Source organism: Cavia porcellus, unplaced genomic scaffold (genome assembly GCF_034190915.1).
Source record: "Cavia porcellus strain 051 isolate PalLab524CR breed Dunkin Hartley unplaced genomic scaffold, mCavPor4.1 scaffold_12, whole genome shotgun sequence".
Classification (NCBI taxonomy): Eukaryota; Metazoa; Chordata; class Mammalia; order Rodentia; family Caviidae; genus Cavia; species Cavia porcellus.
The window spans coordinates 31,198,448-31,225,955 of NW_026947495.1; the positions used below are offsets into that span (position 1 = coordinate 31,198,448).

General features: G+C 32.8%; 1 protein-coding gene across 7 annotated transcripts in view; it reads right to left on the bottom strand.

Moving 5' to 3' along the window:
- The window catches only part of Lrp1b (LDL receptor related protein 1B), a 1,703,137-nt gene that overhangs the window by 496,384 nt on the left and 1,179,245 nt on the right, over positions 1–27,508 (bottom strand). For all 7 annotated transcript variants that reach the window (XR_010050782.1, XM_063259026.1, XM_063259028.1 and 4 more), the window contains one exon: positions 17,960–18,109. Coding sequence is in view for 6 of the 7 variants with exons in the window: in XM_063259026.1 (XP_063115096.1) it covers positions 17,960–18,109 (150 nt within the window). In the remaining variant the exon portion in view is untranslated. The remainder of the gene's footprint in view (positions 1–17,959; positions 18,110–27,508) is intronic.

Here is a 27,508-nt window from a genome sequence, read left to right on the forward strand (position 1 = left end):
CATTGCAAGTATCAAATTGCAGGGGAAATGCAATACAAGTGCAACAATTAAAATTGCTGTATCTTTTGCCTAAAAGTGGTTGTAAACACAATTATTCAGTAAATAGGATGCCATTTAAACCTTTTCAGTGATGCTATTTGCAGAGCTTTTCACTCTTTGTATTTTCTTAAGTAGAAAATGCTAATATAAACTAGCCAGGTATAAATATTATAATAATTATATAAAAACCTAACATAATTGCATAAATGATCATTCACATAACTAAGAAAATTAACTGTTTTCCAATCCCTGAGATAGGCTACAAATGGAATTATTTTCCTAATTTGTTTTAAAGGTTTAATTAAAAGAACAATTCTCTAGCATTACATTCTATAATCCATTAATGCTTTCTCCTAGGTAATATTTCTTAAATGCATGATTTCAGAAAACTGGTGTCTAGAGATAATTTCCCCCCACCAAAGTCAATCTTTGTTTAATAAGTTAATTTTTTAGAAATATTCATAATTTTAACTGGTAAAGTTCTGCCCCATAAAACATGAAACATTTAAGCTTTCATTTTAGAGCATATGAAATTCAAGCAATAAATAAAAAGTTCTTCGAAGTTTAGTTTATTTTAAGTAATTATGAATGTTTTCTTCATGTGCCTGATTTTATGGTTATTTCTATAAATATTAAGTATAAAAGCTTGAAATAATCATATTTGCTAAATATGTTTCTGTTTTCCTATAGAAATGCAAAATCACTAATAGTAACACTGAATTAAATAAATTGGAAACAAAATAAAACACATGGAGTAGAACTAATATCATCATCATTTCATGTACATGAAGGCTTCAAGTATTCATTTAAAAAAATAAGGTTATGAAGATTATTCTTTTTAGCTAATTGTAAGCATATTACATTCATAAGTTAACTATGTATTCTGTTTTTGCACGTTACTGTCAGCAGAGAAACCACAAGAAAGATCAGGTATTTTTGAAGTCTATAGCTTCGCAAGGAAAGTATGTTGTATCCCTCTGGTATTTTAAAAAGAAAAAAAAATGAAAAGATCCAGGCAGCCCTTCTGAAAACTATGGTTTTTAAAAATGTAAGCAAATGGTTCAATTGCATTTTTCTTTTTCCTCCTGGAAGTTGAAACTAGGGACACAAACATGCTGAGCATAAGCTCCACCTTAGAATCACACTCCAGCCTGCATTTCTTGATCTCTTTTCCTCATGTTATCTTCCCCAAATAGATGAGTGATTTGTTTCCTCATTCCTTTAGATGTTTACTCAATTGTCACTTCCGAGGGACTCCTGCCATGACCACTCCACTTAAAATTGTAATTTTGCTGTCTCCTTCAGCCTGACCCAACTCTGCACTCACTTGCTATTTTATGCTGTAGTTGATTTTCTCCAGTAGTTACTTTCACCATCTGACAGCCTGAATTTCACTTGTTTATTTGTATATGCAGTTTTACTCCTCGTGGAATCTCAGGTTCTTAAACCCAGGGAATCATTACCTGTTTTCTGCACTGCCATGCTTCTATGACCTAACGCCTGGCTCATTATAATCACTTGATGAATTATTGAATCAACAAACAAATTAAATAAGAGTATCAGCAACATCATATGACAATATATAAGTAAAAAATAATGAAGCAAAATGTTTATTTTTATTCAGTTACATTTAAAAGAAAGAAGATGAAAGGTTAATCTTTCTCTGAAGCACTTATTGCAAGACCATATCACAATATCAGTTTTTATAGATTCCAGTTTCAATTTTATTTATTTTTAAAGTGGTTCTAGTTTAACCAAAATTTATGATGATGAGCCTATAGGCCTAATAGCAATTTTCATAGATATTAGTAGCATATGAGGGTTAGTACACTCTTTCAGAATAGGAAAATTTCTCAGCCTGTAATTTCTCTGTCTTGCACCTTATAAAATGTTGATGAGCATCTTGGTCTCTACCTAGTAGATAACAGTCTACCTGTGTCCTTAATTCAAGTTGGTTAGAAGCAAAATCTGAAGACATTTTAAAACATTCCTAGGTTGGCAAAATCACCAGAGGTTGAGAATCACAGGAGTAGTGGAAAGGATGGCAGTTTTGACCTCAGGTTACACACGGTGTTCCGCAGTAATATCGTAATCACATTATCTCCTGGTTACTGTATCTACTAATACTAATATGTGCAAATTTCAGAATAAAATTGATTCTTTCTAGATATATTGAGGAAGATAAGCAGCCTCACATAACCAGGAGAACACATGATTAAAGTATTACATGTATTACATGCAAGAATAAAAATCCAAGTAGTTTGCACAGGCTTTTTAAACATAGGCATCTGTGATTCAAATATTTTGGAAAATACTTAGATCATGGATTGAGCTCTGTCCTCCTCCCCACCCCAAGTGAACTACCCCAGTTCTTATGTTGAAGTCACAACCTCGAAGGTAATGATGTTTGCAGATGGAGTCTTTGAGAGGATTTGTTGTAGATGAGGACATGAAGTTGGGATTCTCCTGATGGGATTAGTAGAAATATGGAAACTTCTTTTCCTTCCTTACCTGTCAGGGTACAGTAAGAATGTTCCAAACTAGTTCAAGATATCTTACTGGGAATAAAATTACCTTGCATCTAAAATCTTGGGTTTGTCAAGTATTCAAAATTCTGAGAAAACAGATTTCTGTTGCTTAAGCGACCCAATCTTTAACATTTTGTTATGGTCACCCAAGCTAAGACAACTTTGTCCTCAATAATAAAAGTATATTATTTGTATACCTCTCAGTGAATATATAACTCAGTGTAAGTATAGCTACAGAGAAATTGCTATAAAAATCAACTTAAAATCTAAGCATCACAAATTAGAAAGGTTGCTACAACATTTATAGTCTTCTAAACCTGACCAATCAGCTTACTCTAGAGGAGCATTCCCTGGGATCTCTAAAATAAACTGTGTTTATGGTCATTCTCTCAGAAGAGTGTTGTGAGAATTAAAAAGCTTAAGAATTATAAATTAAATATAATGTTTTATTTATTTACATTACCAGTTATTATTATCATCATTATTCCATACAACAGTGCTATTAGGCTCAGACGTGAGACTACCCTTAGAAACCAAAATATTCCAACTGCCAGTGTTTTTATTTATTTTGGAACCTTTTTTGTTTGTTTGTTTGTTTGTTTGTTTGCTGTCTGTTTGAGACAAAGTCTCCATATACTATTGCAGTAGAGGCTGACCTTGAACTCACTTTGCAGCCCAGACTGACTTTGAATTTACAAGGGATCCTCCTGCCTCATCCTCTTGTGAGTGTTGGGATTAAAGGTGTGCACCACCACATTTGGCTAACCTCTTTCATTTTTGTTTGTATTTTTCTTTCTGTAAACTACTTATTTGCTTTAAGAACAAAATTCAAAATATTCCTTCTCTTGTTGTATTTCTACATACATATGAATGTGTAATATGTGTCAGATATTATGTTTTATATACCTTGTTCACTCTTTCTACATCAATGCTAAATCTGTAGTGTAAATTTATTTCAATAAATATTTAACTTTTACAACTTATTTATGATTTTGGTTATTTTAAACAAGTATTTACTTGTTGATCTTAGAGGCAGATATTTTGAGTCTAGTCATTGTTTTTTTATTCAAATGTCCTCCTATTATTTAATGAAAAATATTAAATTCTGTTGCCTCACAAATGATATATATGTGAAAAAAAAACACGGTTCCAAATTATAGAGAAGTGATAAAAGTTTGCAAATGATTATACCAAGGGACAAAAAATATTGTAGAACTGTATATATAGCTCATTGGTAGAATATTAAAACTTAGAGTCAATTCTGAACATGAAAAAAGAAAATCCATTATATTTGTAAAATATGAGCAGGTTCAGAAAAAAAATATATCTCCAATACTTCAAATCTTATTGAAGTAAAGTTATCACCCCTGTAAGGGTGGATAGTACTTCACTCATTGAGATGCACTCATCTAAATGATGCATATAGAAATCACCTCACCAAAAAGAACCACAAGGCTTAGAGAATTAAATAAAATAAAGCACGAACAGCTTAACCAGATGCAGGGCACCAAACTGTAGTAGGAGTAAAAGAGAACTGGGTAAGAAATAGGGACCTTGTATATACAAGGTTCTTTCTTTAGTTGAACTAGCACTTGAGTTGGGATCCTGGGGCTTCAGTTTCATAGTGATGTGTTTTAACAAATCTTACTGACCCCAAGGTTATTCATAAGGTGAGAATAATAACTCCATGTCAAACAAGATTTGAAGAGTGAAGTGAAGTAAATGAGCATTTCAGAGTGAGTATTGATTTCAACGTCTTACGAAGGCTTGATCTAGGAAGCTAGACCTGCATAGCAGATATTGAAAGCTTGGAGACTGAAAATAAAGAATAAACACAAATGTAGAAATTACTGCAGTAGTTCAGAGCAGAAGTTGTTAAGTATCTAACCAGACTACAGAGGAAGACTAGAACACAAATCAAATAGCAAAAGAATAAACACAAGACATTGTTAATCATATATTAAAAACAAACAAAATAAAAGAAACTCCAATATATTTGAGGATCAAGAAAACAAAACAAAACAAACAAACAAACAAAAAAATTGTTCCTGTCTCTTGTGAGCTGAAGTGCCTAGAGAAAATACAAATTTACTGCAGAAAAAAGGAGAACCAAGGAAATGAGTTGCTTTGGGAGTAAGGATTCAATTTAGTTCTATTCATCAAGTAATTGTGCAGTGATTGTAAATGGTGCAGTGGTTGCTGCTTAAGGGAACTGGGGAAATTTGTAGGATTATTTTGGCTGTCAAAATCACCAGGGACTATTGTTGACATTTAGTAGGCCAGGGATCAAGGATGTATATGTTTTAGAATGCACTGATTATTAGATATAGCACTAAACATTTATATTGATAAAAAACTAAGTAACTAAATATTTTTAGCCTAGTAATATTGTAAATATCTGAAATCAGACCTTAATTTTCCTTCATATTAAAACACAGGCAATTTCTGCACAGTGAAGAAAACTATTTAATTTTTCAAGATTAAAATTATTTATTACATCCTCACAATATTACCAAAAATTATGCATGACTTTAGAAAATTCAAGCCATGCAAATCAATTCCAGTTGTTATTTTAGAGTTGCCAGCACAGCATACCTGCAGCCATCTATATTTTTAGCTATGGCATTTCTAATGACTCTATATACAAGTAAAAGAATTTATTTCTCAAATTTAATTTTGATCCAATTATTTCATAATTTTTAATTAAAAATCATTTTCTTCTTGCTTCTCACTTACACTACTGCCAGAACATTGTCTTCTATTTGTTATATAAAAAGAGAGGGAGGCAATGACCAGAGCCACACTTCCAAATTCAAGCTTATTTCAAATTGCCCTCAAAGGTACAGTTTCCAACTAGTCACTATTTATGAGAGGAAAGAGAAGCTCAAAAATACGTGAAGATTTTAGCTAAGCAGTTTCAGCCTAGTCAAGAGGCTGTTCTCATGTGCAGCCTCCCTGCGGAGAGTTCTCCAGGAGGAACACCCTGAGTTCCTCTCCCTCAGGGCCCTCCATGTACTGAGCTTCATTCAGGACCAGTCTCAGAGCCAGCCTCTTCAAGGAGGCCTCCTCTGCAGACGTTTGCAAGACTCACCTGCATTTTTATGCAAGGATCTGAACACTTCCTTCCCATATGTGTAAATCTATCCTCCCTACTCTGTCAGCACTTTGAGCCCCAAAACGATAACCTATAACTCTCTTCAGTTCCCCAGAAATTTATTTCCTCACTAAGTGTAGGCAATAGCACTCTTCTAACTAGATACTCCAAAGCAGGTAGTGCTTTTCACAACTTTTAAAATATGGAAAATTTTATTTTAAACACAATCTAATAAAAAAGAACACAGTATCAACCCTTCCAAGACAATTCCAACAAAAGGCACTAGATTTAATGCATTATGCTAGACGATTCCATACAATTCCCAGGTTTAAAACTCATAAAAGGGGTGTACATTTTAGAGTGATTGAACTGAATTACTTTCAGAAAATAAGAATGCAGCAATACCTCATTCAGGAATGCTTTTGTCAAAACAAACAGAAACACAGTCTTCTTCCTCAAAATCATAAAACAAATCAAAATTTTAGCTAAAGTTCCATTACTGCGAAATGATCCTGTCCCAAATGAGAAAAAAAAAAATAAAAATAAAAAAGGTGGGGGAGGCTTTTAGCTCAAAGCAAAATCCCTAGGAATTTAAAGTTTTATTTCATGAAGAAAATAAATGGGCAGCCAGAAGAAAACAGAAAAGGCAAAAAGAAGTAGAAAAGCAAAAGAAAGCCGAGGGCAGGGACAGAAAGATGGAGACCTTAAAACAAAAAAGAAAAGTTAAGAAGGGAAAGATCCCAAGTTTCAATTCTTTTTCACTTTTAGAGAGAGTGAGACAATTTAGTCATTGTTGGATTTGAAAAAATAATCTAAATTTGAAAACAGATAAAGTAGATTCAGTGATGAAAACAGAGGACAGGCATCCTTAAAGTGGAGGATAGAAGTAAAAGCCTTTCAAATTATCAGACTCCCACTCTGGTAAAGGCACCAGGTAGCATCAGTTCTGACCAGATTTTAATATGAATGTGTGGGAGCTCTGTCAGAGGATCTTAGCAAGATGAACTGCCAGAAACCACAGCTCCTCATCTGCCATCATTTATGAGGTTCCAAGGAAGCTGTGACAACTTGCCGTAATAATTTATCTTAGAAAATAAAGTACAAAAAAAGGCATTTGATGATTTCTGCATGCCAGTTTTACTAGGTTGTTTAATGTATGTATATCTTATATTTGTCTTTGATTACTTATGAACTATACTACTCATCTGATGAAATTCATAACGAGTGTATAACTTAAGCACTAGACATGCTTTATTTCAATAAGTCCAAATATTATTTATTATAGTAAATAATATTTTGCTGAAAGTAATGGAGATATAAATTTAAAAAAGTACATCACTGAAAAATCAGCTGAGGGCTTGTGTCAAAGCAGGTAAAGAATAATTTTTGCCACATCAATTCAGTTTTTCAATTAGTAGAGGTTAGACACATATAAGGGCTCTGTCATAGTCTTGTGGGAACATTTGAAGCAATTAATCCTCAACAATATTAGCATTGTATTCATTCTTAAGCAAATGAACATGACACTGTGATATTCAGATGGAGTCTAGAAACATTTCAATCTGATAGCCTTCATATTTCCAAGAGTGAATTTTTTCCCCGAGTGTCCTATGAATTTCCACAGCAAATAATACAGTGGTTTCAAGCTTGTTTGCTGTGCTCAAAGTATGAGCAAATATCCTTAGGGTTATTTTTGTTAGACTCTTCAAGGGCTCTTTAAGACACAAATTATTCAGTTATTTTGTTGAAATTTGAGTTAAAAAAAGAAATTCTGCACAAAATAAAGTCAATTTTTAAAAATTTATTATAGGGTTGTGTGTGTTTCAGACAAGAGACTGGAAGCATATATAGAACTTTCCTTCTCTCCTCCTGTGGTTATCCCAGAAGTGACTCAAATAAATGACTCTCAGATATTTAATTATTAAGTGCATTTGGGGCTAATTGCTACTTGAAACAGATCAATAGTACATTTAAATTTGATTGATACCAGAAAATTTCAGTAGGGACAGCTTACGTATTCATGAAAACTGTGTAAACATTTTGTTTTGCTATTATCTGTGAATTTTTTTGTGCACAGGTTGTTAGTTGCAATTGATTCTAATATTAAATGGTGTTGGAGACGGCTTCTTAAACATTTAGAGAAAGCAAGAATCTATTTAAAGGGGGCCAGCTTTCTATTGTAATCTACTATAAAACCAAACCCCAACTAAAAGTCAAAAGTAAAATTTTTGCCTAATTTATAAAACAGGTTAATATGAACTCTGATAAGCATAACTCCACAAATAGATTTTATTGTATAATATTATAGTCTCTTCTGTACTGCTTCTACCTATGTAACAATTTACTGAAAATTATTTCTTGTACCTCAGATCAGCCTATTATTGACAGTCACGCAAAGTCAAACTTTCATAACTCACATTGAGAAGCTTCATACTTGAACAGAAAATAATGTTTACTAGAGTTTAATGACTTTCTCAGATCACATGGCTGATTGGTGATGAATAGGAATCTATTCTTACTTAACTAAAAATGAGATTAATTTTAATTGTCTTTATATAAGCTTAAAGTCTATTACTTAAAAATGTGAAGATTATGAATTCATTTTGTATAATTTATATAAATAAATACTTAGCTATGGATACTTAAATAATGAAGTTGATAGAGTTATATGAAGTTATATGAAGTTACACAGTTATATGAAGTTACATATAATACATGGAATGTTTGTGTTAGAGTCCTAACAGAACTGTGATGATACTTGGAGGCATGGTATAATGTTTGATTGATTGTGTCAATTTGAGACATGTAGAAACTTCACTAAATGGGTTTGGCAACTCTACACCTTAAACTGGGTCTTCACCTGGACTTATAAAAGGGAAGGAGCAAAAAACAAATGCATTGCATCCTTTGGAGAAGCTCCAGTCTTCCCTTATGATTTGGACATCCTCTCCTGGCTTCCAGTGTAGACTAAGATGCTTCAGCCTTTCATTGTAGACATAGTAGAGCTTTCGGCCTTCTGCCGCAGACCCATCAGCCTGCTGGGGTGGACTTGCATGAGACACTAGGGTGGACTCCAGACCTTGGATTGAATCCTTTGGCCTCCAGCATGTAGACACCCTCTGCACATTTCTCATCTGACTTTGCGGCTGACCATCCTAAGGCAAGCTTGTCATTTCTTACACATTTGTATATCTTGTGTTATATCTTGTTTTCTCTAGTAAAATCCTGACTACAACACAGGGCATTAAGGAAGTGGAATGGTTTCCAAAAAACCTCCCCAAAGCCTCATGCACTCACAGGTGTGGTTTTTGAGAGGTGACTGAATCAGTCAGAGTGTGTGACACTAGATCATGGGAATGAATGAGTTCATAGTTGGGTGTGATGGTTGAGAGATGAAGCCTAGTGGGGAGAGGTGGGACACTGGGTGTGACCTGGAAGAGTACACATCCCTGCTCTGCCTCCTGTCATCCTGCTCTGCCTCCCGTCATCCCTCTCTACCTCCTGCCTGCCATTCCATTAACTATTTCTTTGCCCCTCTCTTCTGCTTTGGAGCCAATTGATTTTTGACTGAAATCTCTACAAATTGAAAGCCAAAATAAACCTTTCCTCCTTTAATTTGTGGGTGTCAGGTATAGCTTTGCAGCAACAAGAAAGTAGTAAAACAGTATGTAATTAGGTCCTGTGGTGAAGCCCCCAGATTAGTGTCCTGATAAAAGGGGCATCAGAATAAAAGAATTATTTCTCTCTTTGTCTCTGTCTCTCTCTCTCTTTCTTCCCCCATCTGATGAAGAAATAAAGTGAGCAATCATCTGCCATCAGAAGGCCCTCATTAGACCTTTATTGCACACTTCCAAACTCCAAAACAGTGAGAAAAAATATTTTTGCTGTTTTCACGAATCTATAGTCTATAATATTTTGTTGTAGCACTTCAAACTAAGCTTTAAAAGTACATAGCTATAAGTATAAATGAAACATGAAGAATATGCCATAAAAATTTTGTAATCCTTACCTAGAGTTATTAAGGTAAATATAACTTCCATAGATTATACAGTACTATTACAGGCAGCTCAGCCAGTTAGAAACATTGTAGGCAGTCAGACAGGGCTAGGTCCTGGAGGAAGCCAGCACAGAGGACCAGATATCTGATGACCTTGGAGGGGACACACACCTCTTGCTGTGGGCCAGATCTCAAAACAGAAGGCAAAACAAATGCAACCACACCCTTAAATATAATCCTTATGGATTAAATCTGGGTCATTTTGTAATCAGGATTCACCATTCCAATCCCTAGGGAAGAATTACTGCTCTCTAAGAATGACGCTTCCTGCATGACTTGCTTTCCCATTTGTCCCTAATGTAGTCAATTTTACCTGAACTATTGATTTTTTTGGCTAACTATAGTTATGTCCCACCTTATGCCCATCTGCCTTGTGGGTTCCCAGTCTTCTCCGGCCTTAAACCCATGGTTTTACTCTATAAAAGTCCCTGAAAAAGCCAGAGTGTTTGGTAGCCTGCTCAGGCCCCCTTCTGTCTCTCTCAGACAGAAGCTTTCTTTCTCTCAAGAAATATATTCTACTCTTCACATTTGTTGTTCCTACAATTCATTCTTCGGTTTTAGAGAACATGAATTCGTGGACATAGTAGGTTGGGGGTCTCATTCCCCCATATCAGTACCATAAAAGAAGAATAAAATTAGATGTACAATGCAATTTAAAAGGTAGTAACAGTGTACACACAAGGGTATTAGAGAACAATAAGTGGAGTAGATGGTTAAATTCAACCTCCTATCTCTTATATTGCTCAGGACACAAATTCATCTGAAAATTTGACAAATTACTATGTGACATATTGTAGCTGAAAGAATCAAGATCATCTGTGATTAAAACATTTGCTGATCATGAAATCCACGAATGCCAAAGATTATCTATGTACACGTCTGTCAATTTCTTTGAGTTTGTTTAATATTCTTATTTCCATTTTAAGTTTATAATCCATTTGCACTAGGTCTCTCCACCCCACACTAAAATTACAAAATACAAGTAAAATGTCATGCTGCTCTTTTCTGAATTCTGTCTTTTGTTTCCCCAAATAGTAATAAGCCTCTTGTATTAGTATGTTAGTTATACAGCTATATCATTTTTCTCTTGGCTTCATCAAGTGACTTTTGTAACTTTTTTCAGCACAAATTCAATATAGGCAATGCGCTTTCCAATTACATATGTTGATGATGGATAGCAAGTTAAAGAGAGTTCATAAATAGCACAAAATGTATATTTTAGTTAATAATGTTATGCTCTTTCTCTTGTTCCTCAGTGCAGAGGCACTTAACACTGAGCAGCAGATTGATTTGAGTTTACTTCAGTGTCTCTACTAGGGAATAACAATGAAGAGGATTTCAAAACTGTTAGAAGATCAGTAAAAAAATGCAAACAAAAAGCCCTCTTACTGAAAATCTGGTGATAAATAGTTAAATACCACATGCCTGATTTTATACTGAAAATCATGTAGAAAAGTATTTTAGAATATCATTATTTCATGGACCTAAAGTTTATTCATAAAAGAAAATTTTCTTAAAAATTGGTTAAATACTGCAAAATGTCTAATAAATATTTTTGCAAATCATATGATTTTACAGATATTAGCTATTGTGTTAATATCATTTGGAGAATTTTTATGCCCATAACTTGTGCTATAAGTCACTACATTGAAGATAACAATATGTAATGTGTTAACTATTATTACTCACGTATTATTTTGTTATGAAATGTTATATTTTCATAACAAATATATTTAAAAGTAGAAACTACTGTTATTGCCATTTTGACAATTGAGAATGCAGCTGCTTTTAGAAATAGGGAAGAATTTTGCAGGATATGTGATGTACCTCTGTAACCCCAGCATTTGAGAGGCTCAGGTAGAAAGACTGCCATGAGTTTGAAGCCAGCATGTGCTACATAGTGAGTTCAAGGTCAGCCTGATCTACATAGCAAGATAGTTGTCTCAAAATAAAATACAATAATAAATAATTTAATATAATATAAGAAAGTAAAATAGAATAAAATAAAAAATAGAAATTAATAAAATGAAAATTAGGAAAAAAGAAAGAGGAAGTTTGATATTCGAAGGTGTGAGTTGGCCAGCAACATGAAAGATGTTAAGACTTCAACAAACAGTCATCTTACACGAGCATACAACATATGTGACAGAGTGAATGCCTAAGTCACCAGAGAACAGATGAAGGACAGACAATTTTTTATACGAACCATGGTAAAATTAAAAGAATTCTAAACTAGTAAACTGTTGGAATCAAATTTAACATTTATGTCAATGTCATTATTTATATAATTTTTGAAAGTAATGCATTTTTAATAACATAAACATTATAAAATAAGTAACTGAACCAGTTCTTGACCATTCACACAGTGTCATTTTAATCTTCCCTCGCTGCCTCTTTGAAACATTTCTCAGAACTCACCATCTCAGTGAGCCGTTATTTGTCTCAGTGCAAATCTACCACACACTTCCTCATTGCTGTGCTCTGTTATTTTTTCAACTCTCAACTATCAGACCACATAATTTATTTATTTATCTCTTTTATATTCCATCTTCCACTATGATCTGCAGGCTTGCTGAAGTCAGTATTCTTGCAAACATATATCAGTGGGTGGAATATATAGTAGGCAATAATACATGTATTTGAATAAATAAAAGAATGAATGGCATTTGGTTTGATTATTGGCAGGGGAGGAAGTGCTACACCTAGCAATCGTATTTCCTTGTTGAGAGTTTAACTCAGAGGGAGGACTCAAAAAAGGACTCACCTTAGTACCTTCTTCATCTGACTGTACTGCAGTTAGAATATAAACTGGTAAAAGATCACACAGCCTTACCAGAAAATCATATCTCCGGTCTTCCACATGATGAGTCTCTTCTCTGCTTTAAAATGTATCAGCTCTCCTACCTGCCATTTTTTTAACTCCATCTCCTTTCCTCAGCAACTTATCATCAGCACAGATGACCCTTTGAAAACGTCCTCTGTTGCTCTCTGTGCTGCCACCAACAAACAGTCATGATGATAGTTTGTTGTTGGGCCAGTAGTTTGCTTGGCTTAGATACTATTAGGCATCCTACTTAGCTGGTACCTCATGTTAGCTTTCATGGAATTTTTCTATAATTAAATGATCACTTGACAACATTTAAAATTGTAAGATTTTTAAATAAAGCTGTGGACTGATTACTTTCTTTAAAAGTGAAATATATAGCACAAAGTTTCAATGTTTCTTATGATAAAGATAAGCAGGATGGTACAGGCCTGTAATGCCAGTAATCAGGAGGCTGAGGCAGGAGGATTGGTATGAGTCTAGGCCAACCTGAGATACCTAGTGAGAACTTTGCTCAAAACAAGAAAAGCTAAATTTTAGTCCATGTTTATCATGTTATGTGGTTCCTGTGATCTGTGAGTCAGACAACAGGAAGCATCTCTGTGTGTGTGTGCTTCTGGATTAGAGTCTCCTTGAGGTTCCTTTATACTGCTGGCCTTTGCTTTACTTATCTAAAACTGGGATTGGGATTAGAGCTTCTGCTTCCAAGATCATTTTCAAAGCAATTTACCAGAGAGCTCTAGTTTCCTATTGTGTTCACGTCTCCCTGTGGTTGACTGGGGGTCCTCACTATGTGTCTGATGGCGTGGCCCAAACTGACTGTTGGAAGGCAGAAGGCAAGGAAGAAGGCTCGTGTCACACATGGCCTGTCACCACAAGTCCTAGGTCACCATTTCTGCCTTATTCCATCAAAAAAAAAAAAAAAAAAAACATGAAATCCAGGCTGCATTCAGAGGGAGAGGAGTTAAGTTCTACTTCCTGGCAGTAACAATAGCAAAGAATCTTGAAAACACCCCTGACCTTGGGCTTTCAGAATTTGTAGAAACATCAAATAATTCCTTTATTTTGATCTGGGTATTGTCAGATATGCTCTATTTTATTCAAATTAAAAATCTCCAAGTTCTTTTCAGTTTATTTTCTATATGGTATTTAAAGTAAAACTGGGAAATCCTGTGATTATAATTTATAAAATTATTTAATTAAAAATGAGTGAAAGATATGTAGAAACCTGTTTTCTCAGATTTTGGAAAAATCGCTCTGAATTTCAGTGAAGCACAAATTTCATTTACTATTCATTGTTCACTAAGTCTCTGTGAGTCTGAAAGCTGGCATAAACTTGTATATACTAGCTACTGTATAGCACAATTATTTCTTTCCTTCCTGGTTGTGCAATTTTATCATTACTGAAGGAAATTTTCTTTTTAAGCATTTATAACTGCAATCAGTGATAATTTTGTGGATATTAGTGAGATTTCTGAGTTTGACATTTTTATTGCACTTTTCATGACTATAATATTCACCCTCAACAGGAAGCAGTTAAACCGACCCCCTTATTCCATTCTCAAAAATAAAGGGTGGATGTTCTGAAAGGAGGTGAAGCCTGAACACAAGGCCAGAGCTAACTAGGAAACTTTAAAAGTTTCCTCCCATGCATCTCTTTCATTAAGCCAATTATATTTTAAATCCCTGAACTGCTAAATGTATTTTGATATATCTAGTTAGTTTGTTGCCAATAAAGGTTCTAGTATTCTTCTTGTATTTATTTTATTATTTTATGGCTAATGATATATGAGATTCTATAGCTAATGAAATGTGAGATAATTGTGTATATATGTATATATATATATAGAAAGAGAGAGAGACAGACAAAGTATCTAATTATTTTTAAGCATTTATTACAGTAAAATTTATAGTGACATCAATCCCTTTCAAAACATTTACCTTCACTTTTAACATGCTTATCCCTGCCATAAGAGGATATGAAATCCTCCTCTATGTCTTAAGATGCAAGGCCATGCCTGCTTCAGTGGCCGGAATTCACTCAAAGTGTTTAATTTTCAAGGGCAGTTTGACTTTGGCAAAGAGCCAGAATCTACACAAGGCCAGATCTAGTGATGATGTGGATGAGGACACACAGGCTATAATGTTTTCATTGGCCTCCTCCCCTGGATGACCTTTGGCAACAGCATTCCCTGAGTATTTGATCACATCTCTCATAAAGACGTTAACAAAGATTTCAGATGTTGCTTCAGAAAGCATCAGGAATGATAAGGTGAGTGTGCTCAAAGTGAGGGTAAATATTTTGAGGAGAATTAATGGTCATATTTCTGTTACTATAAAATGTTTTTTTAAATTTAAATATTCACATGTATTTGATACCCATTCATACATAACCATTCACACATTAAAATTTTTTTCAATGTTTGATTACCATGGAGACTTCATGTTATAGAAAATTTACAATGCTAACATGATATAGACATGATTTCATACAAACTTTCTTGCATTTTGTTGACTCAGAGAATGTATTTTGCTAAAATGGACTTGATTCATTTTTGAAGCTGTACTCATAGGATAGAGCATTCATTTCCTACACAGAAGAGTATTAATAGTATTCATATTAACAGAAATAAACCTTAAGCCTTAAGTATTTCACTAAGGTTATGAATTTCATAATATCATATGTGTACTATACAAAATGGTCAATAAAAATTCAAAGACTTTCCTTAAAATTATTATGACTGAATTTTAAAATGTTTTCTCTAATTTTTTATTTATTTATATCATCCACTAGTTTGGATTGATTTCATAAAATACTAGAATTCAATTTTTAACAACACAATGAGAATTACTATTCAACCATTTTAAAGCACTTAATCTATGTTTGTTCATATTCAGTGATTTAACATATGTAAAAAAGCACATAAAACAAAATTTCCATGTCAATTTGGCAAGGTTGAATAACATAAAATAATATTTTAAAAATATTTCATAGGATGTATAGGGCAATTATAAATGAACTCCTTTGGCCACCTGTAACATATAAGCTGTGATGTGTAAGTGTATTTGTGTATGTAGCTTTTAGACACACACAATGAGAAGAACATCAACATAAAGCTGTAAAAACAGCACAAGAATTAAAAAAAAAAAAAAACGCACAGGAAAAAAAAAGGAAAGAAAATCGAAGATTAATTTTTACAAAGTGATTGCTTTCGTACAAATTGGTTTTTCATCTAGAAAAACAGTTAAGAAAAACTCCAATTCTAAAAAATAAGTTGAAAAAGACTATTAATAAAAGCGATAGCACGGGGCTGGGGATTTAGCTCAGCGGCATAAGCACCTGCCTTGCAAGCAGGCGGTCGTGAGTTCGATCCCTGGTACCGAGAAAAAAAAAAAAAAATGAAAAAGACAAAAAAAAAAAAAAATAAAAAAATAAAAGCGATAGCACAACAATTTGCAAAAAATCTACAACACAGAAAGCCACAGAAATGCCTGATGGAATGGCATCAGATGCCTAGAAATGTCTAACTAAGGAAAGGTAGAGAGTACTCATGGATCAAATGAAGTGAAATAAGATTTTAATTTTAAGATATGCATGAAAAGTTTTTAAAAAGTACATGTATGCGTATTTTAAGTAATTCTAATAACAGTGCAATATAGGCAGATATACTGAATATACATATTTTATCATTATAAAAATTGACAGAGACCATTTTATGATTGGTTAATACAATTTCATTTTCCCTCTCAAAATGAAGAGGAAGATTCATTATCTTAAGTAATAATTTGAACATCTAAACATTTTTTACTTCATTCATATTTTGTACTGATCAGAAATCAGAAGTGTTATGGTTTAGGTCTAGATGTCCCCCAAAGCCTCAGGCAGTCATAAGCGGGGCTTTTCAGATGTGGCTGGATCTAGAATGTGTGATGCTGGAATTAAGTGAGTGATGTTAGCTTTCGGGGTGTGATTTCTAAATTAGTCTACTCACTGGTTTGGCATGATTCTGGGTGTGAGTGCTACCCACCCTAAGGACATGTACACTAGACAAAATGTAAGGGACAGAATAAAGGCTGCTTTCACCACTTGCTGCTTCATTCCCTTGCTGTCTTCCACCTACCAAAAACTGTTCCTTTTCTGCCATGTTACCCTGCCTTGGAGTCAGCCAACTAGGAACTGAAACCTTTAGAAACTGTGAGTTACAACAAACCTTTCTTCGTTTGACTTTGAGTGTCAAGGGTTTGGTCTCAGCAACAAGGAAAGTAAGACAAAAGGCAACACAACACATATCTTTGTTTTGTCTAGTAACTAATTTTCAAATATTTCTTCATTACAATCTGCTTATAAATGAATATGCTGATTCATTCCAAGAATAAAAAATTTACATTAAATCTAAGAAATGATGAGACTCAAATGATTGTAGAATGTGGAATTCATATAAAGACCTAATTTATTACTATTAGAATTAAAATTAAAAAAGATATTACATTTGATCTCTCATAAACAATATGACTTTTTAAAAATTATAAGAATATTTGAAATTGCAAATATTGAGTCAGTTTTCTCACTTTCTGTAACAAACTATAGCACTGTGATTCTGTGGAATATTTAATCTTCATGTGTTTGGCTAACATGAAATTTACTTGAAAGCTCACTGCTCTCAAAATAAAAAATACAGATATCTCACCAAAGATGTGATATGTGAGATATCTCTATCTCACATATCTCATATCTTGTCAACAATTTGAACTATATTTTTAAATTATAAGTTTCAACTCAAAAATTAATTTTGGTACCAATGCAATATAGATTTTTTTGTTCTTTGGGAAACCACACATCACTCCTAGGTCCCTGTTCATCTTTTGCAGTTGCCTAGCACTTTTTTTTTCCAGAAGACCAAATATAAAGAATAAAAATGAGACTCAAATCAATGAAACTATACTCATTCCTATATATGGAGAAGAAGTGGAAGGATTATCATTTGAGGTAAACAATGCCATTCATTGATCAGATAGTCCTTGTTCACTTATGTTATGAATTATATATGTGTATCTTGCTATCTTTATTAACAAAGATGAACCACCTTGACTTTTTGTGGCGGATACACAAAGTCCTTACAGTTTACAGCAATGAGATAGAGCACAGAAAAGAACCGTAAATAATACAAGTCACAGTAAGCCAAGAATAAGTAAGGGTACGGGTTGAAAATGCCAACAGTACTAAGTCCTTGATTTAGATAATTTTATCAGTCTGTTTCTAAACTTAAAAAGAAAGAAATTGAATCTCATAAAAATGTGCAATTTGAATGTGCTTTTGATGATGCTAGAGTAGTAACTTTTGTAACCTTTTAACAGGTAGTAATTAATCAAACTCCAATCAATAAGAAATACCTTAGCTATAGGATCATCACACTTACCCATGATAGTTAATGCCGTAGCTTTTGTTAATTCTTCTTTCATTGACTCTATTACTTCCAAATTACCACCATCCAAGTTGCATCTATTTATGGTTCCATTTCCTGAACTGATCCAATAAAGCTTGTTTTCCACATAGTCTATTGATAGACCTGTAATTAAATTGTACAATTTAAAAATAATAGCAGTCACTTAAACTGCAATATTCACTTAGTATCACTGGATGAGAGAGGAGAAAATCAGTTGAAAGTTCAGAATTTTGTCTTAAAACATGAGATCTGATTAACAAGAAAACAGAGATACACTGTCATTACTGGCTAAGAAAATTATGTTTTTTAATATATATCTATGCTAATTATCAAAACTATGACATTGAAAGAAATGACAGCTGAATTTTGCAAAAAAGAAAAAAGAATAGTTAAGAAATCTTCGTTCTCAAGTGCACATATATCTAACTAATGGAATCCTCTGAAAAATCAGAACTTATTTTATAACAGTATTTATGAGGTAATATGAATGCCTCTAAAACCCATAACTACTTATAGAAAGGCATATGTGGACAGATATACCGACATACAAAGCAGCGGACTATTCCCTAACATCGCATTCAAAGAATAAAGTAAAAAAAAAACCACAAATAGTTCCTCTACTTAAAAAAAAATGATGAGGAAGGAAAAAAAAAATGTGAGGAAAAGAATATTGGAGAAAATAATGGAGTCAGGTACACAGAATTTCTCACCTATCTAAATAATTCTCAACTACAGTGAGTTTTGAGCCAAAGGGTATCACTGATTATTAGATGAGCTTTAATCAAGTAGAAATAATTCAAAAGGTATATACAACTTATCAGCTTTTTCCTGACTTATGGTATGCTCTGCTTTTAGTTGTCTGGAGAGTTCAGACCAAAAATCACAATTTTCCAAAATTAGACATTTCAGCGAAGTAGATTTCATATTTTTTGATGAAATATATGTGTGGTTGGCTTTAATTACTAAGGAAAAATAGTCAAATAAAAATGACCACATTCCTATTTTATGATGTGGTATCTTCAAGTTGAAAGTCAGTGTTTGATTATTTATAAGAGAATGTTTGGTTATTCTGCAAGAACTGAAACCAGCTTGGTGCTGCAAATCTTAATTTAGGCAACTTGATTTTCAGAACAAGCAAGTTACATTGCCTTCTGCTTAACTGTCTGTCTAAAGGATAGCAATAAAGAGCACTTTACTATAGATTAATGACACAAATTATCACATCAACATTTGTGTTGCCACGTTTTTTATCTAGAATTCCACGAACCAACACATTTTAAAATTCAGCTTATTCACGTCCATGGATACTCTAAATTGTATCTCTCAATCAAGCCAAACTACCTGAGAGCTGCATCTTTAAATTGTTGTATCTTTGTCTCTCCCTGGTTCTTTTGCTAAACTGAGCTTTGGCGTTGTGCCCTCAGTTTGAATGAACGATGATGCAAGATAGAGCCATAGGAAACCTTCTGTTACACTCCTAGAATATAGTGTTTGAAAGCAGTACATCATACAGTGTGACCTCTTTATCCGAGGACCCAAGGGAGAGATTTTTTTCAGGGCACTGTGCCAGAAAAAGCTGTATGTGGAAACATAAAATTTTAACTGATCACATCTCTCCCTTTGCTTTGGCTGCAAGGAAACTGGAATCAGATTTGTGTGACCCATCTCCAGTAACTGTAAAGGCATTATATTCGCACTATTAGCCTTAGCCCCGACTTTGATAGACTAATCTATTATTTTGTTTCATTTGGATTATTTAAATCAGTATTCTTGTCTATTCTTCCTTAGGGAATGCATTTGTTTAACTTTCCTCAATTCTTTTTTTTGGAAAGAGGATATGCCTTCAGACTGAATGTTCCTGACCCCAAATTAGCCTACAATGTCAGAACTTTCTCATTCACCAAATAACCTGCAGTTTCTCTACTCCAATGTACGTTGTATAATGTAGAAATATACAGAGCAGGAATGTTACAGAGTTTGAGTCACAGATCATTAGACTCTTGAAATCTTTGCCTTTGGAATGCGAGGGCACACAGGAAAGGTTCTGGGCCATACTTACTATGTTCCCTAACCATAAGAAGCTTGCAACACAGAGAATCAGGTAGAGACACTGAGTAAATGGATTGCTTACATGCATAACGAAAATTATAATTTCTTAAAGACATCTTCTCTAGTTAAGTTCTTTCTTTATTTTTTGTTTTTGTTTTATTCTATTTTGTTGTGGTGAAATGCAGATCTCACATATGGGGCCTTGCTCTTATTAACAAACCCTCTACAAACAAGCCACACCTCTAGACCTCCAAGTGAAGTTGAAATGTCCTCACAATGGAATTTTTTCATATTTTACTTACACCAAATACTATGACAGATAGGGAGAAACAGTAGTGATTCAATAGATCTACTATTTAAAATGGCTTAGATTTGTACATAAATTTTAAAATTGCATACAGAATGTCATAAGAAAAAAAGCATTCAAACTTCCCAAATTAATCTATACAGGCATATGATAATTGTTATCTATACCTTATACATATTTTTGTTTTTCTATATGTATGTATAATATCAAATATAACATTTAATACATATTCAATATACATATGCACACACACACACATATATATATTGAATATTCTTCATGCATATTGAATATAAATTGAATATTTTTGGGGGTATTTTTCTCAGGTTTCATAAAACAGAACTGCAACATTCTATAAATACTAGTATAAATGTAAAGATATTAGTAAATATGTTTTACATACATCAATGTAAGTATGTTTGGCCTTATTTAGCAAGTCTTTTAATATGTTTTGCATTGTAGTATCTGTTTACCTCATTATTAGCATACATTTAAGTACTTCTATTATAGAAGTATTAATAGATATACATTTATTAATTTCTGATTAAATCTGTTGTGTTTAAAAATAAATCACTAAAAAATAAACAACTGGTTGTTTAGTGAAATTAAAACTCAATGATGTTAGAATTCACAATCAATATCTATGAGAAAACAGGTTAAATGTCAGCAGACCTGTAAGATTGTCCTATAAGTGATGGAAAGAAAAATATCCATGTCTGCACTGTGGATACTTTGCTGGTTCATAGAGTTTAAAAACTTAATAACTTTAATAACTTAATAACTCAGAGATTCTGAAAGGTATAGAAACTTGCTATCGAAAATACGTTTACCCAAAAAATTGTTTTCAAAATTCTCCGTCTTGTATTGTATCTAAATAACGGTTATGTTTTGAATTCACTGAAATGAAGATTGTTTCAAAGTTCACCAGGATGGCATGATTAATTCTGGCGTGACTGCTTTAGAAATAGTAAACTTTGAGCTCTGATGTGGATTGTTATTGTATGAGAAGGTAGTGTGAGGCTAACTGCCCATTTACTATTTCTTTGTGTATTTTATTTTTATCAGTATGTGCTTGCAGTACATAATCATTACAGGGAGTTGGTACACATTATAGCTCGAAATAAACTTAAATTTGCATAAGATAAATGATAAATATGCTGAGACAATCCACAGATCCTCTGTTTCATCCCTAAATTGTGTGAGCACAAATCTAATGGGCCACTTTTTAATTACCTTATGTACCTGTCTCTGGCAGGCTTACCCTGGATGCATTCACTTCAACACCGTACTGTGATAAGAAAAAGAATCCCTGCTTCATGTTACAGTGTCTGGCACAGAGCAAACATTCAATAAATGAAAGTCATTTATTGTTAGTAGAAGATTTTTATTTCTAATATTCTCTTTTGAGTTAAAATACTATTTTAAAACTTGTAATCATGTTTTGGGGATCGATAAAATTAATAATTTTGAAAATATTATTAGAAATATATTATTTTTCATAATTTTATGTAGTATTTCTTAGTTATAAAACAAGCACATCAGATTTAGAAATGTTTGCTTTGTGAAAGGTGATAAAAGCTATGCTTCCTTGTGGGTAAAAATATCTGTAACTTATGAATCAAACAGAAGGCAAGTTATCAATAAAAGAATTATCAAAATTCAACAGTTTAAAACATTCAATTAGATAATGGGCTAATATGTGAGATGAAGAAAATATATGGATTGTAAATAAGGATACAAAAAGATATTCAACCTTCAAGGGAATTCAAATCAGAATTAAAATGGTTTACTACTTACATAATTGCCAGAAAGAGTAAAATAAGAAATAGTGAGAATAATAAATTATGACATACAGAAATATAGATCACTATCATATTAGTTCTTGGAGTATAAAATAATATAACCATTCTAAAAAATTATCAGTGAGTTTCTTATAAAGACTATTATTTTCATAGGATGTGGAAGTCGAATTCCTCAGAATGTTTTCCAAGTGAATGAAAGACACATTCACACAAAAACTTTTATACAAATGATTACAGTAATTTTATTTGTAATAGTCCAAAACTAGAATCATCCTGGATGTCCTTTAATGGTTAAAGGAGCTTAGTTAATAAACTCTGATATAATTGCATGACAGCATACTACAGAGCAATAATAAAGACGCAAACTTGGTCCACAGAAACAATTGCAATTATTCTCTAGGGAAATACATGGAGAGAAAAAAAGCTACTGTTAAAGGGTTACAATCTGTATAGTTCTAGTTATAAAACACTTAAACGTGATAACATTTCTGATTTAGTGAACAAACCCGGAGAAGAAGGGCATGAGGCAAAAAACAACATGAAAGTGCATTGTGGTGTCCAAATTACTCAGGATCTTGATGGAAATGGATTTAAAAACCTATATACATTGGGCACTTAATGTTATTAAACTGTGCAGATCTATATATGCCAACACACACATGAGTGAAGTAAAACGTGAAATCTGAGTAACACTAGTGGATGGTATTATAGTCAATAACTAGCTATGATACTACACTATAATTTTTCATAATGTTCTAGTTGGAGAAAATTGAATAAAGAAGATAATTGAGAATCTCTCTATTATTTTAATAAGTTCATTGAACTCTAAAATTATTTCAATAAATGTTTCACTTTTAGAAAGCACTTAAGTCAATCATAAATTGAGTAGATTGCCCTTATTTTAACTGACCTGAGTTTTTCCAGGAAATCATTTTTTTCAATTTATCCTGCCTTAAAAAATCATTAACAGCATGCTGAGTTTCCTAACTAAATTATCTCATCAAGTTAGATTTCAGAAACTCTTTCATCTGCCTTCACATAAACGATTGTACCTACAGGCATTTTATCCTACATTAGTAGTGTCTGGTGATTAGCAGTAATATTATTTCTCTTGTAAAACTAACAGGTAAAAAGAGAAAAACAGTGAGAGAAGAGGAAAGGTAGTGACAGTTTATTTCTTGTGAAGTGTTTTATTCCAAAGGCATTTGAAAACATTATGTACAGTTTTATAGATTATCAAAACGATATTGTATAGCTTGATAAGTAAAATAGAACAAAAATTGTACAGCACTATCTTATGCCATTTAAGTATCTTAAAATTGTACTTTCTAACAACATAATGTGAAACATTTCCATATGCTAGTTACCCTTTACATAAGAGGAGAAGGGAAGAATGGACCACACAAGATAGTCAAGATAATTCTACAGCTATCTTCCATTTGTTTCTTGAAGAAAATATTTTATGTTAAGATTGTTTAGATGAGATAATGTGCCTATAGCCTGTACACTGAATAACTCATATGAAGACAACAGTACACAATGTGACTGTCCCAATAACCTGTTTTGAAAATGAGTTTCACCGTTTGTTTATGCTTTTGTTCTCTTTAAAACATAAAAAATAAAATAAAATAAAATTCTATTTTTATGTGTATATATGCCTCTTCTTGCTGATTATTTTTTTGCTTTACAATCTCCTTTTGTCATTTCTTTAAAGACAAAAGTATATATTTTCTGCAAGACCCTGTTAAACTTGCATATTATCATAAATTGGGCAACAATACTTTTCCCTGTTGTGGTTTTCTGTACTTTCATAGTCTCTTTTGATATTTTTATAGTGCAACCATAAACAATATTAAAGGTGTTTTTGTCTTTTTAAAATGTATTAAGACCTCCTTCAAATAACTTGCAGCAGTCACTGTGAATGTTCCTTTCACTAGACAATCATCTTAGCTGGGAGGGCTTTTACCTATTCAGTTGTAATGGGTGGGGGGATTTAAATCACTCAGTTGTAGTATACAAGGATATAGCACAGAGGCACAGCACCTGTGTGGCAAGCATGAAGCCCTGAGTTTGATTTATAGTTCCAATAAAGTAAGAAAGAATTAAAGAAAGGAAGAGAAAGAAAGAAAGAATCCAGTTGCCTTAAACAGTATATCTTCTTAGTCTTTCCTAAATAATAACTACTTCTTGTGCTTAATATTCAAAAGAATAACTACATGAATAACCATCATATTAAAGAATAGATTTAAATTACTTGTGTATATTCATAATTATATTGTTTTCTATTTGTTAATTTTGCAGTATTAGCAGTTTCATTATATGTATATAACTTTCTTTTCTTTTCTTTTCTTTTTTTTTCCTTTTGGTACCAGGGATTGAACTCATGATCTTGTGCTTGCCAGGCAGGCATAGAGTCCCAGCCATATATATATATATATATATATATATATATATATATATATAGTACTTGTTCTTCATAATTTTTATATAATAGTGCAATGTACTAACTATAAATAAATAATATGATTATATTGCATTAAGAAAAATATGCTATACCTTTCTAAAAATTTTGTTACAAAAGTAATATACCTTAAGTTAGTCCAATGTGGTAACAATTATTATGAATCTTACCCATTAATATAGTTCTAAATATAATACTGTACATAAGCTGGACTGATTAACAGAAAATGTTTGATAAATTTCAAGGTTCCATTGAGGCAATAGAAATACATGTCTTTTGACTGGAATCATATTAAAAAACAGAGGGCAAACATTAAATAAATAAAATAGACAGTACACTATATTCTTAAAAAGTAACCATGAAGGGTAATGCTGATTCATAAGCTAAGCTCCTGTATCTGAGTTTTAAGAGATAAAATTTACAGTATGGAGATGGTATAACATGGAAATTGCTTTAAACAGTAAATTAAAATATTTTGTTATGTATACTTCCCTATGCCTCTAATGTATCCACCTCTGAGCAATAAACTGTAATTGAGGATATTTAGTTCAATAACAGAGTAAATGGGATGTGGATTTGTATTTAACAAAAATAGGGTTATTCAGCCCAAAATGCTGATGGCTACAATTATTGACTTTTTCATGATACACACTCATAAAATTCCAAGCTGGGCATTATTATAAAATTACCTATTTTTTTTGGTATGGAGAATCAAACTCAGGACCTTGCACAGGCCATTGACTTATGTTCCTAGCCCAAAACTATCTATTTTATTCATCTACAGAATTTCTATTTCAAGTTTATTACCATATGAGTTAAAAAGCAAATAGGCAAATGGAATCAGGGAATTATAGTAAAAATTTTAATTCCACAAATGAGAAAGCCTAGTGTATCATTGACACTGGCATTTATAACTAGTATTTAAACATTCAAAAATAATTAATTGTGAGGCACAACTGGCACAGAGGTAAAATTGGCTCTTCATATTCCTGGCTCCTTGGAAAAGCCAGCTGCTGCTTCCTAATTGGGGCTGCATTTTGCAAGAGTAGCTGTAATCTTGACTTTTATCTTTCCTACTTTCTGTGCTTGAAAGCATACAAGGTTTAATCCCTGCTCTTTGCTTGAGGTCAGATATTTACTATATGAAATCAGTATCTCTGGTCAAAACCTAATTATAAAGATTTAATATTGCTCCGGAAGCATATGAATTTATTTTTGAATCCCAACTATATCATTCATCACTAGTGATTTTTCTCTACAAACCTCAATTTCTGAATCTATAAAGGGAAGACAAGAAATCGCAGTAGAGTGCCACTCTGTTATAAAAAAGGGTAAACTGGAGTCATTTGTAGGAAAATTGATATGCCTTGATGTCATAGTGTCAAGAGAAATAAATCAGACACACAAGTTAAAATATAACATAATTTCTCTTATAGGAGAAAACCCAGAGTAAAAATAAAGAATGAAATAAAATATAGATAATAGAATCTTTCTCAAAGGGAGAGAAGATCAAGAGAAAGAAAGGGACAAAAGAGGGAAGAGCTAAAGTGTTAAAAAGCATTGAGTTGTGCACTGTTATGTAATAAACTAACTCCATATGAGGAATTCAAACATTATGTACTACACACATGTGCTAATAAACTACAATAAACTGCACACACATAGATTTCATTAGAATTATATTGAATTTCTTGACAATGCAATTGTGGTTCTACTACATCAGAGATAGAGCATGTGAAGACCAAAGTATGGCATGGAATTTTCTAGAAGTGATAACTTGGGGATATTTAACCAAGAATGCACTTTAGATGGCATTTATAATGTGTATGTAAAGATCAAAAAATATTTTGTTTAATGATTTGTGTCATGGTATTAAATTGCGAAGAAAGAAAAATACTCTTTAAACATAGAAAACACAATAATCTGAAGTAATTCTTCATTTTGTCTGTTAGTAAATAATGTAAATTACTAAAGATATATTAAGACTATGTGTCCAGGCAAAATGAAAATGTTATAATAATTTAAATAACCTACAATGTAAACCAGACACAGTGGTGAATGCCTGTAGTGCTAGCACTCTGCGTGGTTGAGGTAAGAGAAACACAAATTGAAGCCCAGCCTAGACAATAAGGTGATTTAGTCCAGTACTGACTCAGAACAACAACAACAAAAATGAAAACTAAACAAAACAAATTTAAAAATTAGGGTTAGGATACAGGTCAGTGTGAAGTCCCTGGGTTCAAATTCCCAATATCCTCAGGTTAAAAAGAAATGTCACAGCACTAATTCATCTAGGTTAGTCATGGAAAGACTATTAAGGAAAAATATAAAAATTTACAACAAACAAGACTGGCATAAATGTCAGATTTCTGTCAGAACATTACATTTTACCTTTATTTCCTATGCTAAGAGGACTTAACAGTAATATATAACTTGACCAATTCTATTTCTGCCTCTTCCATTTTTTTATTTTTATAAAAACCTGTTACTGAGGTACTAAGAGTCACATGTCTACGAGGTTAGCCTGAGGTAGGGCAAGAAGACACAACAACAGAAACAAGTAGCAACTTTCTGGAAACCAAATAGTTCCACCGGTGCTTCCCTAGCCAGCCTTCCATTTGTCTATCACAGGCGTTAATGTCATTTTGTACTGCATACTTTCAAAAATGACACTATAAACCTAGATCTGACAGCATGATCATTTGTTGTCTACTCATCAGCTACACAGTATAAAATGCAACAGGAATCCATACCCAGATCATCAAGTATCCCTTTCCACTAACAAGTTTTATTAATATCACAGATTCACAAGAGAATCTTAACTAAAATGTGTGAACAAATCTTTTTTTTTGTTTTTCTTTTTTTGGTACTGGGTATTGAACAAATCTTGAGTGTATTCAATC